At 50.2% G+C, this 13,377-nt stretch overlaps 2 protein-coding genes across 59 annotated transcripts in view; both read left to right on the top strand.

Moving 5' to 3' along the window:
- The first annotated feature begins 1,584 nt into the window (after positions 1-1,584).
- Positions 1,585-10,682, top strand: Nr1h3 (nuclear receptor subfamily 1 group H member 3). Of its 9 annotated transcripts, none has more exons than XM_021231934.2 (10): positions 1,585-1,654; positions 2,854-2,933; positions 3,793-3,975; positions 4,792-5,058; positions 5,445-5,653; positions 5,759-5,938; positions 6,116-6,215; positions 9,666-9,779; positions 9,998-10,092; positions 10,307-10,682. In XM_021231934.2, the coding sequence occupies exons 2-10, from the start codon at positions 2,891-2,893 to the stop codon at positions 10,451-10,453; spliced, it is 1,338 nt and encodes a 445-aa protein (XP_021087593.1). In that variant the 5' UTR covers positions 1,585-1,654; positions 2,854-2,890; the 3' UTR covers positions 10,454-10,682. The 9 variants fall into 9 exon arrangements, with proteins under 9 accessions (XP_021087593.1, XP_040601746.1, XP_005064991.1 ...); XM_005064934.4 differs by having other exon boundaries at positions 1,595-1,722; XM_013122422.3 differs by lacking the exon at positions 1,585-1,654 and adding an exon at positions 1,739-2,035 and having other exon boundaries at positions 10,015-10,092.
- Positions 10,683-11,728: 1,046 nt separating this feature from the next.
- The window catches only part of Madd (MAP kinase activating death domain), a 45,132-nt gene continuing 43,483 nt past the window's right edge, over positions 11,729-13,377 (top strand). For 49 of the 50 annotated variants that reach the window (XM_040745802.1, XM_040745794.1, XM_040745801.1 and 46 more), the window contains exon 1: positions 11,729-11,883. The gene's annotated coding sequence lies outside the window, so the exon portion shown is untranslated. Of the gene's footprint in view, positions 11,884-12,381; positions 12,521-13,377 lie in introns of those variants that run through there. The other variant, XM_040745759.1, reaches the window with a different exon arrangement.

Genomic DNA, 13,377 nt, shown 5'->3' with positions numbered 1-13,377 from the left:
GAGTAATTTACCCTTTCTGCCTCCCTCTTGGAGTTGCTCTCAGGAACCAAAGAGATAGGGAGAGGTTTGTCTATGGAAACAAACAATCAAACGGTCAACAATCTGGTTCAGGGAAACACTACAGGAACCCGGAGGGTGTTAGGACAATATGCGTGGGGGACCTTAGCGGACTCCATGGCAGGAGAGGGTGATCTTCGAGGCAGGGGACAAACATGCCAGGCAGACATCGTAGTGAGACCTTTTACTAGGAAGGGGAAGGGTGGGGGGAGAAGTAAAGAGACAGAGAGGACAGAAGAAAGTGAGACAGGAAAAGTCCCGTCTGCCCCAGGCCAGCAGCAAGAGGGTCGGGGTCTTTTTTTCAAGACAGGGTTTCTCTGTGTATCTTTGAAGCCCATCCTGGCACTTGCTCTGTAGACCAGGCTGGCCTCAAACTCACAGAGATTCGCCTGCCTCTGCCTCCCTAGTGCTGGGATTTAAAAAATGCCCTGCTGCCACCAACACCCTGCTGGGTCTTTCTTTTAAAGGTGTTATTATTATTATTATTATTTTTTTTTTTTGGTTTTTCAAGACAGGGTTTCTCTGTATTGTTTTGCACCTGCCTGCAGACTACTGCAACCATGGAACCCTGGGCTGACCAGGGTACTGCCTGAATGCATTCTGCCAGGTGACAGGGGCACACCAGCATAATGTCTGGATCCTGACAGAGAAGAATGGTAACATTGCCCATCCTTAAACAGTACCGTGGACACATTGTGCTGATTTTTATTCTCATATTGATCTTGTGTGGCAGGCAAAGCTGTCATTATTACTATCCCCACTCAAAGATAAAGAGAGGTTTAAAGACATTACTTTGCTCAGTCAAGATCACACAATTGAATGGGGGTAAAGTTCAGCCAACAAGTGCTTTCCTAGAATAGGTAAGTAATATCCTGGGCTATAGCCCTAGCACTGAGGTTTGAACCCAGAACCCAAATGAGAAACGATTCTGCTAACAAGTATGGGATAGAAGAGGGATGTACTTTTGAGTTTTTGTTTACTTATGATTTAACAAACAGAAACATATCTACTGTGTTTCCTCTCTAAACTAGAGGCTGATCTCCTTGGGAGAATAAATCAATGAAACATGATGTGTTCCTTCAGGGCTGAATCTCCTGTCCCAGGCAGCAAGGCAGGAAAGCTACGGCTAGAGATTCTGTAGATCATGACACCACCCCAAAAGGAACTGCTCCGTAAATGAGGCGACCTGCTTATCTTTGGAGATCTATGATGGGCGGGCCCCTGGGCTGCTAGCATCTGCTCCTCTCCCAGGCCTCCCTCTCCGGGCCTCTTCCCTTCTCCGCGGCCCTTTAGGGCACACACACTCAAACTCACTGGAAGGCCCGGCACCTGCCTGTCTTCACCCTTGGAGTTCTACCGGCTTGGCTCAGTCCTGGGGCTAGTGGGGAGAGCTTGGCGCCTTCCCAGAGGCAGGGGAGGAGGGAGGCTGGGAACACAGGCTGGGCCTTGGTGTCGCAATTCCGGGCCGTGCCGGGACCTTTGCTCCGCGAGGTGTCTATGGGGGGAGGGGGGAGGGAACGCTGACTCTGAAGGCTGCTGGGATTAGGGTGGGGGTGCCTGAGAAACAGCCCTTCTGTACGAGCATAGAGCCTCCAGGGTGAGGAGAGGAAGGAGAGAGATGGAACTGGGACGGTCTGCGGGGAGTCGCCACAGTCTTGGGAGAGGGTAGGGGACAAGGTGGCGCCGGCTAAGGGTGGCCAGCTGGGGAGGAGCTAGCCTGGTGGGGAAGCTACCTCTTGGGCGGGGGCCTAAGGAGGCTAAGGACTCCGAGTCGCCGGTAGGAAGGACCCCTTGGAAGTCCCTCCCCTCAGGCCTTTCCTACTTTACTGCTTCTCCCTCCTGGGCCGTGTGCGCTCAGCTCTGCTCACAGACTGCCCGCTGCGGCCTCGAGGGCCCGGTACTGCAACACCCTCTTCTCCAGCAAGGGGGCTCCAGAGGCTGAGCAGCCTGGAAGTCTGGTGGCCTGGAGAGTCGTCTGGTCGGTTGCTGAACAGTGGGACAGTGGGACAGTGGTCCAAGGCCTCTGTCCTTGCATCTGGGGTGGGGAGGGGTAGGATGGGACGGTCTCTAGGGAGAGGAGGTCCAGTACTGGGAGATTCTTGGGATGAGAACTTTACGCTGGAACTTCAGAAATGGCAGGGGAAAATATTCTAGTGAGCAAATTCAGGGTGAGTCTGGATCCAGTCCTGCTAACTTTGGCTCCCTCTGTTAGAGCAGAGGAAAGGAGCCTCCGCAGACCCTGGAGGTGGGCCAAGAGACAGACAGAACAAAGCTGAGACCTCAGACAAGTCAGGATTCTGCTCTTGGCGCTCCTGCCTCCACCTGTGTGGCTATAGGCAGTTTCCTTAATCTCTTTGAACTTTCCTTATCTTTAAAATGGATTTAAGAAAAGTCCTGATAAACTGGGCAGTGGTGGCGCATGCCTTTAATCCCAGCACCAGCGAGGCAGAGGCGGAAGGATTTCTGTGATTTTGAGGCCAGCCTGGTCTACAGAGTTAGTCCCAGGACAGTTAAAGGCTACACAGAAAAACCCTGTCTTGAGAAACCAATATATATAGTCCAGACAGGCTGGAGGTATAGTTCAATAGCAGGCCATTTTCCTAGCCGGCATGAAGTCCTGGGTTCAATCTCCCAAACTGAAATAAATATAAAAAGCCGTGACTTCATAGGGATAGAAGAAGGCTTCACAGGCTAACACAGGAGAAGTAACTGTCAGCTGATAATATGAACTCTGATAGAAGGTAGCACAAGAGCTGAGGCCTAGTTCTGAAAGTGTAACCTGCGTCATTCCTGCAGGACAATGTCTTGGTAATGTCCAGGGTTCCAGGAAGAGATGTCCTTGTGGCTGGAGGCGCCAAGGCCTGCTGTTTGTCCTGGTAAGCGGCGTTTTTCAAACTTTCTCCCTGAGACTAGGCCTCTGGCTCCTCTCTCACCTCAGGAATCAGCCCCCTTCACTGTCTGGATCCAGCGCTTCTTAGAAACACAAGCCAGATCTATTCTTAATGTTGCTTGCGTCTTTCTCAGACCCTTTGCCCTGCTTCTAGTGCCTGCTCCGGGCAAGTCCCATGAAGTCCTCAATCTGGGTTTGTTTCTGGGGAGAGCTGACATGTCTCAGGCTTGGCTCTAGCTTTGTAAGTTCTGTCAGATCTAGGAAATTGATGTTCTCCCGCACCCCCAAGGGAACAAAGGTTAGCATCTTCATTTAAGATTTAGGTGTGCAAAGTACTGCAACTGACTAGTCCTAAATTCCTCGAAATCCTGGAATCTGAAAGCATGAGCTGGGGCTTGGGTGCCTTCTTTTTTCATTTGTTATTTTATTTTATTATTATTATTATTGGTTTTATGAGACAAGGTTTCTCTGTATTGTTTTGGAGGCTGTCGGACCAGCCGGCCTCGAACTCACAGAGATCTGCCTGCCTCTGCCTCCTGAGTGCTGGGATTAAAGACATGAGGCCACCACCGCCCAGTTTATTTTATTTTTTGAGACAGGGTTTCTCTGTGCAGTGTGGCTATTCTGAAACTCACCATGTAGACTAGGCTGGCCTCCAACTCAGAGATCCCCCTGCCTCTGCCTCCTAAACTCTGGGATTAAAGGTGTACACCACCACACCCACCTAGCTTGGCTGCCTTCTAAGGGTAGAGTTAAGTTTATAGTTTCCCAGCCAAGACTCTTGGGGATGGAGTCTGGAGAGGACATGAACCCACCCTCACTCTCTGTGCCTCTTTTGGGCTCAGACTCTGCAACAGAGTTGTGGAAGGCAGAAACCCAAGATGCAAGAGACCAGGGAGGCAACAGCTGCATCCTCAGGGAAGACACTAGGATGTCCCAGCCTGCTGGAAATGCTTTGAGGATGGGGTTGGAGACAGCAGAGCCCACAGCTTTGCTCCCCAGGGCAGAGACCTTTCCAGAACCTACAGGTAAGAAGCACTCAGATTTGGAGGAGGTAGGGGCTCCCTAGATCTGGGAGGCGAACTCTGGGGCCCTTTGTCTTTTTTTTTTCCTCCCTTTGTCTTTAATGTCACAGTTAAGTCCAAAAGCTTTGGGTCAGCTGGTCCTGAGTGACTTCGGTGTAAATTTTATCTGTATCTAAGGGGTTTCTGAGCCTCAATTTCCTTGTTTGTTATTTGAAATCAACCTTATGAGTGTCTTAAGAATCTGTGCTTATGAATAGTTCATATAGCCGGGCGTTGGTGGCCCACGCCTTTAATCCCAGCACTCGGGAGGCAGAGGCAGGCGGATCTCTGTGAGTTCGAGGCCAGCCTGGTCTACAGAGTGAGTTCCAGGACAGCCTCCAAAACAATACAGAGAAACCCTGTCTGGAAAAACCAAAAAGAATAGTTCATATAGTACCTAGTACATAATAGTCCTTGATAAAGGACAATAACTTTTATAACAGATTAAGCCAGGCACTGTGGCATGCCCCAGTGATTCCAGCTACTCTGTAGGCTGAGGCATGATCACTTGAGCCCAGGAGTTCAGAAGTTCAAAGCCAACCTAGACTCTATAGTGTAAATCTGAGATTTGGGGGAGAGAGGGAGGGAGGGAAGAAGAAGAAGAAGAAGAAGAAGAAGAGAGAGAGAGAGAGAGAGAGAGAGAGAGAGAGAGAGAGAGAGAGAGAGAGAGAGAGAGAGAGAGAGAATCATTCAGTGAAGGGAAGGGAATGAAGAGTCCCCAGCCAGGAGTGATCAAGGAAGGGGGACATAGACATTAAGCCTGTGTCTGTCTGTATCCAGAGCTTCGTCCACAAAAGCGGAAAAAGGGGCCGGCCCCCAAGATGCTGGGGAACGAGCTGTGCAGCGTGTGTGGGGACAAGGCCTCTGGCTTCCATTACAATGTGCTGAGCTGCGAGGGCTGCAAGGGATTCTTCCGCCGCAGTGTCATCAAGGGAGCACGCTATGTTTGCCACAGCGGTGGCCACTGCCCTATGGACACCTATATGCGGCGGAAATGCCAGGAGTGTCGGCTTCGGAAATGCCTCCAGGCAGGCATGCGTGAGGAGTGTAAGTGTCCAGAGCAGGAAGTGGGGAGAGCTGATGGGAAAATATCGATGCCCTGTTGTGAAGGCAGGCAGATGCTGACTCCTGCAGGGAGTGTGGATTAAAGCTTCCTTAGCTGGGCATAGTGGTGCATGCTTTTAGTCCCAGCACTAGGGCAGCAGAGGTGGATCTGTGAGCTCAAGGTCAGCCTGGTCTACATAGTGAGTTCCAGGACAGACAAGAGCTGCATAGTGAGACCTCGTCTTGAGAAACAAACACAGAAAAAAGAAAGAAAGAAAAAGAAAATGCATTTGTTTCTGGGGCATCGAGCTATCATCTCCTCTACCCCACCTCTGCCTCTTTTTCACACTTGCCCCTACTTCCTACCTCACATCTGGCCCTGTCTTCAGGTGTCTTGTCAGAAGAACAGATCCGCTTGAAGAAACTGAAGCGGCAAGAAGAGGAACAGACTCAAGCCACATCAGTGTCCCCAAGGGTCTCCTCAGCTCCCCAAGCCCTGCCACAGCTCAGCCCAGAGCAACTGGGCATGATCGAGAAGCTGGTTGCTGCCCAGCAGCAATGTAACCGGCGCTCCTTTTCAGACCGACTTCGAGTCACGGTACCTGATGGCATGGGGAGAGGTGGCTGTGCCTGAAGCACCAGCTAATTTCTTGACATCTGACTCACAGCGGTCTGTCTTTTCCTTCCTTGCACCCCCCGGTAGCCTTGGCCCATTGCACCTGACCCTCAGAGCCGGGAAGCCCGACAGCAGCGCTTTGCTCACTTTACAGAACTGGCCATCGTGTCTGTGCAAGAGATTGTTGACTTCGCCAAACAGCTCCCTGGCTTCCTGCAGCTCAGCAGGGAGGACCAGATCGCCTTGCTGAAGACCTCTGCGATTGAGGTGGCTGGAAAGGGGATGGGATGAAGGGAGAACCAGAGTAGGGTTATCTGTAGGGGACCTCCAGATATCCAGCCTGGAGAGTCTTAGCCACTGGGAAAGGGAATCAGCCTCCTTCCAAGGGCTACGCACCAAGACCAGCCCCTTCGTGCCCGTTTGAAAGCTGCTGCTTGTGTGCAGGTGATGCTTCTGGAAACATCACGGAGGTACAACCCCGGGAGCGAGAGCATCACCTTCCTCAAGGATTTCAGTTACAACCGAGAAGACTTTGCCAAAGCAGGTGAGATCTAAGGTAGCCTGGGGACTGGCTCTTTCCATCAGGGGCCCATCATGATTAGAGAGCTGTGGGCCTGAGGTTTGGGTGACTATACAGTGAGGATACTACTTGTCATCCCAAGAGAGAAGTTTGGGACGTTGATCAGTCACTTCAACTGCTCCAAATGGACCTCTGTCCACTGACGCATCTGAGGGGGTTGTGCAAGCGTCTTCTTGGAGGAGATCAGGCAAAGCCCAGAAGTGGCCTTCATTTTTGCTTTCGTCAGTGAAGCTCTACTTAAATCTGCATTGTGTTTCTGCTTAACATTGGAAAATATTGTGTAGCTAAGAAAAAAAATTCAAAGTCCACTGCATCAGGTCTTTTAACAGGCAAAAAGCAAAAAACCCTTTTCAGATAATGCTCTTTAAGGATTATGAAGGGTCACTCGACCATTACTCTCTTTCTGTCCTTCTTCCTGTGGGCTGAACAACCAGAATTGAAGCATGACAAACATGCAGAATGGGAGAGCTGTAGGTTCAAATCCAGTGTTTTCTCTAAGAATTGGTTCGAAATTGGTGTTGAGTCTGGTGCTGCTCCCAGCTAAGCAGTGGGGGTCTCTTATGCAGCTGCTGTGATGTCTCTGAGACTGGGACTGGGAAGGATGCAAGTCTGGAGGGGTAGGGCTGGAAAGGATGGCAGAAGTCTGGAGGACACTGAGGATGTGGCAGCTGAGAGAGCAGGCTGTGACACAGTGTGGCTGTTCTCAGGACTGGTAGATTCTGGTTTCCAGGTCAGAGTTCAGAAAACTTTCACTGGCATTTGGTGACTCGGGCCAGCCCATGAACCTCTTGTCACAATGTGGGCTTTCTAGGAAGGCCTCCCTTAACTGCAGGGAAGGGGAAGACTGTCAGCCCCTGCTGCATTGCTTTGTTTTCTGAATGTCTAGGTACTTAGTGGGTAATAGGGTGGCTCTATCCAGCCTTAAAACACAGCCTTGCCGGTCCCTCTTTTCTGCCAAACACCTTTCCCTCAAACGGTTGCTAATTTAGACTCTCTTTATCCTTGCCTCTGTCAGAATACCCTCTTTCCTGAACTCTTCTTTGTTCCTTCAGCTCTTATGGGATTTGTGCTTTCTGAATCTGTACCTATTTATAAGATTTCTTTATTTAAGCAGTTTTGATGTCATCGTGTTTTTCGTTTCTCATTTTATCGGTGTGTTCTTGGGGAAAAGGAACAGAAGGCTCTTTTTATTTTTTCTTCTCTTTTTAACCATTTTTTAAGGTTTGTCTATCTTGTTTCTCTCTCTCTCAATGTGTGTGTGTGTGTGTGTGTGTGTGTGTGTGTGTGTGTGTGTGTGTGTATGTGTGTCCTACTGTTTCTTTCCCTAGAGGCTCTGTTTTGTCAAGTCTCCCACCCCCACATCTACTACCATATGCTGCACACAATGGCTGACTAATGATTCGAACCAATCTCATTTGAGGGGTTCCTCCAGCAAGCATTAGCAAACCCACAAAAAAGCACAGCTCAATTCTAGAACCTTCTCTTTTTCTTTGTATGAGGGAGCGTTTTAGCATCTTTTAGAGCTTAAAATTTCATCAAGTAATGCTTTATAAAATGAAGCTGACCTATTGACTAGATAACACACAACACGGGGCAGACATCAGGATGAAAGCACAGGAAGTGACTCATCAAGAACCCTCAAATGGAAAAGTATAGCAGATGGTTGCTAAACGAAGTCTGAGAAAGCCTAGAAAACAGTGTGGGGCTGAGACATTGACAATGTGAAGGAAGAAATGTTTGCCAGGTGCCTAGGCTACAGGTCAGGGGTTATTGCATACTCCTTGTCTTCCCTGCAAGAAGACTGGTTTATTACTGTTGCTGTTATTGTTTTAAATGGGGGGATGGATATGCGGATCAGTGGTTCCAGTCCGTGGGCTGGAGAAGTGGTGTACATCTGTAACCCCTGTGCTGGGGAGCAGGCAGGGGTAGGTGGATGCTCAGGGCTCACTGGCCAGCCAATCGAGATGAAATAGCTTGCTCCAGGGTTAGTAAGAGAGCGTGTCAAACAACTAACGTAGAAAGCAATAGAGAAAGACACCTGAGGTTCACTTCCGGCCTCCACATGAGCACAAATGGGCACATGCACCCCCTCCCCACATATATGGACAGACAGACAGACACACACACACACACAAGTTCAAGGCCATCCTTAGCTACATAAGGAGTATGAGGCTAGCCTGGGGTTATATGAGACCTTGTCACAAAACAACAACAACAACAACAAAAAAACCCCAAAACAAAACATAAACCAACCAAACCCCAAAATGAAAACCAAGGGAGAAGCCAGGAATGGTGGCACTTGTCTTTAATCCCAGCACTCGGGAGGCAGAGGAAGGCGGATCTCTGTGAGTTTGAGGCCGGCCTGGTCTACAGAGCGAGTTCCAGGACAGCCTCTAAAACAATACAGAGAAACCCTGTCTCGAAAAATAAAAAAAAAAATGCAATGAATACATAGTAGATATCATATATGCATTTATTATTCTAAGAAGTTTATAAAGTGATCTTATTATCTCCAGATTACAGGTGGCGACTCTAAGGCATAGACAGTCACCTGGCTTAGTAAGTAGTAGATTCAGGGGAGTTAAATCTTGGCAGGCTTGAACCGCAGTCCACACCCTCAGCCACATTGCTGTATTCTATCCAAGATGTGCTATATCAGCTGTAACTCTAGTATTCAGATAAGGCCATTTGCCAGCCAAAAAGGGCTTCTTTATAAGCAAATTAAGAGATACCTCCATTTCTAGAAACATGACATCTTTGAGAATCCTAATAATATAATTGTTGTTTAATTCAACCCTTTTTGTGCTAAATCTTCTGCATGTTTTATCATATAACCATCTGTATTAGTTACTTTTTTCAGTTCATTGACAAAATACCTGTCGAAGGTAACGTAAAGAAGGAAGGGTTTGGACCTGGAGAGATGGCTTAGCAGTTAGGAGCACTGGCTGCTCTTCCAGAGGACCTGAGTTCAACTCCCAGCACACACATGGTCACTTCCAACCACGTATAATGGGATCTGATGCCCTCTTCTGTCATACAGACATGCATGCAAATAGAGCACTTATATGCATAAATAAATAAATCTTAAAAAAAAAAGGAAGTTTTGTATTGGCTCCTGGCTTGAGGGTGTGGCCCATTACAGGGTTAGCAGATGTAGAGCAGTGGCCCTCAACTATCCTAATGCTGCCACCCTAACTGTAATTTTACTACTAACTTATCAATTGTAATGTAAATATTTGATATGCAGGATATCTTCTAAGCGACCCACAGTTGAGGACCCCTGATGTAGATAGTCACATGGGATCACACACAACCCAGAAGCTTGTCTCCTAGGTGATTTCAGAGTCTGTCAGGTTGAGTTGGAGGATCTGCTCCCAGCTCCTGCCACAACCCTCCGTCTCCCTTCTTCCCCAGGGCTTCAGGTGGAGTTCATCAATCCCATCTTCGAGTTCTCCAGAGCCATGAATGAACTGCAGCTCAACGATGCCGAGTTTGCTTTGCTCATTGCCATTAGCATCTTCTCTGCAGGTGCGGGGGAGGGGCCAGAGGGAAACTGAGTAAGAGACTTCCACCCAGGAGGGTTGTAGTCCCTCCAGGGTAGGAAGCTCGGGTGTGGAGGACCCTGCTGTGTAACCTGTGTGTGAGAGAGGTTGGGTGGGATGTGTCCCTATTTGGGAATTGTGATTTGGGGTATGGAACCAAGACCTTGGCCAGACCTGCTCCTCAACTTTGTTGGTGACCTATAGACCGGCCCAATGTGCAGGACCAGCTCCAAGTCGAGAGGCTGCAACACACGTACGTGGAGGCCCTGCATGCCTATGTCTCCATCAACCACCCCCACGTGAGTCTCCCCGGTGCCTTTTCTTCTGCTCCTCAGGCCCGTTTTTCTTTTTTTGGTTTTTCGAGACAGGGTTTCTCTGTGTATGTAACAGTCCTGGTTATCCTGGAACTCACCCTGTAGACCAGGCTGACCTCGAACTTACAGACTACCCCATCTCGCCTTCTCTAGAGAAGAGCAGCAGCTAGTCTCTCTCTCTCTCTCTCTCTCTCTCCAGGACCGACTGATGTTCCCACGGATGCTAATGAAGTTGGTGAGCCTCCGGACTCTGAGCAGCGTCCATTCAGAGCAAGTGTTTGCACTACGCCTGCAGGACAAAAAGCTTCCCCCGCTGCTGTCTGAGATTTGGGATGTGCACGAATGACTGTCCTCTGTGCTTTGGGCCCCACGGCTGAGGCTTACAGACTGCTTCCCAGAGGTGGAGCAGACCGAGAAGGGCAAACATTCCAGCTGGGTGAAGGAGATCCTTGCATGGCATTAAAGGAGAGTCAAAGGGTTGGGTATTTTGTGGCTGCTGGGCAGTTGGAGACCTACGAACGTGTACCATCTGAAGACCTTATTGACCCAATCAAATAAACTATTTAGGAAGGCCACTTTGCACAGGGTTCTTTAGGGCCCTGCCCATCTTGCCTCTGCCACTTCCTGTTTATCCCCATAGGGCCCCAAAGTAATTCTCCACTATCTTTCTGCAGCTTGGTTGTAACTGCCTCAGGGCTGCTTCACCAATAGGTCTGGCACTTGGAACAGGAAGGCCAAGATGAATACAGAACTAGGGAAAGCAATTTCCTCATCGCGGGTGGGGGTACTGCGGTAGAGGAATCCTGTGTTCATTAGGATTTGCCTCCAGACTAAGGAGAGGGGCGAATGACAAGTGACAGCCTCTGTTCACTAGGCCCACGGCGTGAGAGACTCGCTTAGGCTTAGATGCATCTTCCCCTTTAATGAGCCAGGTAGGAGCAGGTGCTCTTACTGTCGGGGGAGGAGTCGGGTCTCCAGCAGTACACTTCACGTGTGTATAACGTCTTGCTTTTGACATTGGCATCTAAAAAGGAGTACAGCCTTAAAGACCCGGGGCTGGGTAATACTTCCCTTCGGGCTCGTTGGCTCGAGGAGGATGACCGGTGTTTGCGTTGTCAAAAGAACTGGACTCCATTTCCCAGCGGGCACCGCGGCACCGCTCTCGATCCCCTACCTTGCTGTAGGTGATACCCTGGCAGCGCCAACCTGACAGTGCCCCCGCCACCCGGAATTGGTAGAGTCCACCGGCAGACTAGTTGGCTTTCCTGCCTGGGCGGCTGGGCACGTCCAAGCAGCGTGTAGGGGGAGCCAGATGAGGTTTGAAGAAACTGTCAGGAAGTGTTAGGGTCAGTTTATCTTAAGGAACTACCTTCAGATTAAACACTGTTTCGTCAAGACGTGCTCTATAACCGAGTCCAATTAAAAACTGTTTGAACAACCAAAACACAGTGTATTCCTTTGGGTCCCCCCTTGGCACCTACCGGCCCTGGGCCAGCCCGGTGCTTCCCATCGCGTTCCCACTCCCACAGCGATAGGTGTGTGCGTCGCCGCCTTCCTCCCTGCGCTCGGTTTGGTGCAGCCCCGTTCCCCGGGCTGCGAATGGTACGGCCCCGGCCCCCTCAGCCTCCCCTCCCGCATCAGGTCGGAGTGGTACGCGCCCCCCGGTGCAGACGCGGAACTGGCGCCCGCTCGCCGCGGCGTCGAGCTCGGAAGCGAAGAGCTCTCCGCGGCCGGGAGACGTCAGGCGGGCCTGGCAGGTTCCTCTGAGCTGGGGAGGTAGGGGAGCGCCCGCCGCTGGGACCCCTGGGTGGGTCTTTGAGGGGAAGCGGCGCCGGAGAGGAAAGCGGCTGCAGGAGGAAAGGGTCTCGGAGGCTGCCCTGAAGGAGCGAGCGCGAGGGGGCGTGGAGCCTGCTGAGAAAGTGGGGCGTGAGGACGGGGGGTCGAGGCGGGGCGCCCGCGCTGCCGAAGGGCTGCGGGCTCTCGCGGAGCTCCGCTCCCGGGCGGCTAGCGGTGCGGGTGGGGGAGAGGAGCTGTCCAGCAGGTGAGGGGGCGGGCTGAGCTGTTCAGCCCCGGGCCCGAGGAAGGCACCAGCTCCGGGCGCCTGTGCGCGTGCGTGCGCACGCCTTATTTTTGATTAGCGTTTGGAGAACCACGTTTGGTTCTCTAATGTATACATATATACACATATATATATATGTATATATACATACATATATATATATTTCATCCTTCAGTGTTGACTTGCTGAAGACTAGACACACCGTTTATTCTTTGCTGCAACTGCTCCCCTATCCATCCTCCTCGAGCTCGATTCTTCCTCGTACTCTCTCCTCCTTCCTCAGCCTTAACCATCGCTGGCTTCATTGCTCCAGTTCTCCCCCACTCTGGACCAGTCTGCTGATGAGCTTGCAAGGTCACTGCCTGGGGAGGAGGAGGAAGGGGAGGAAGCCTCTAGTGTGCTCACGTCAGGGAAGATGTCATATCGTCCTTGGGTCGGGTTCCTGTGGTTTTTACTATGAGATCCTGCCCCAAATGAGGGACGAACCCACAGGGTTCGTAGTGTGGCCATTGTAGGCTGAAAAGGCATAGATTAACTAAAGGTCCGTAGATTCTAGACGTGAGTGGTGATGTAGGATTATAGCAGAAAGGATGTAGGATTATAGCGGAAAGGAATGTATTTAGAAATTTGAACTATAGCAGGACAGGAGCTAGGGGCTCTGGATTAGTAAATGAAATTGAAGCAAGAGGTAGAGCCTGCGCCAGGTTGGCTATGAAGACCACATGAGTTATAGGTGGTGGTAGTGTCTGTGGGGAAGGCAGAGAAGGAGAACAGCCTTGATTATCTCTGTAGTCTGAGTATTCGAAGTCAGTGGCTATAGGAATTACAACTAAAACTATATCCTACCACTGCTAGCTAGGATAGTCCCAAGGTCTTGAATTCTTGCGGCTCTGAAAGGAGATGAAGACTGTAGATTATGGTAATTGGCTTGAGTTGGGATAGGGGCTTCATGTCACCGATGCTAGAAAGGCCCCCATAACTACTTAACCAGAGAGAGAGCTAAAGCACTGCTTTTAGGATTTTAGCCAGAAGATGATTCTGTTTTTCAGTGTAAACCTCTATTTAAAGACTCAGCCTACAACTCAGGTCCTACAAACTCTGTTTTACGATCAGATGCTGTAAGTAGGCCTTGTTTATAGCTAGATGTTTCTATATGGAACACATGACTTTTACCTATATCCCACTTCAGAGCTTTGTTTCTCTTAGGAGGA

Source organism: Mesocricetus auratus, unplaced genomic scaffold, assembly GCF_017639785.1.
Source record: "Mesocricetus auratus isolate SY011 unplaced genomic scaffold, BCM_Maur_2.0 Super-Scaffold_100004, whole genome shotgun sequence".
Lineage (NCBI taxonomy): Eukaryota > Metazoa > Chordata > Mammalia > Rodentia > Cricetidae > Mesocricetus > Mesocricetus auratus.
Note: the sequence above shows the minus strand (reverse complement) of the source record. Positions and strands in the feature narration are given on the sequence as shown.

Excerpts from the sequence above, each read along its gene's own strand:
- Nr1h3 (XM_021231934.2), top strand. The coding sequence starts at position 2,891 with ATGTCCTTGTGGCTGGAGGCGCCAAGGCCTGCTGTTTGTCCTG. Across the intron at positions 3,976-4,791 it reads GACCTTTCCAGAACCTACAG|AGCTTCGTCCACAAAAGCGG; the intron begins GTAAGAAGCACT and ends GTCTGTATCCAG. Across the intron at positions 10,093-10,306 it reads TCTCCATCAACCACCCCCAC|GACCGACTGATGTTCCCACG; the intron begins GTGAGTCTCCCC and ends CTCTCTCTCCAG.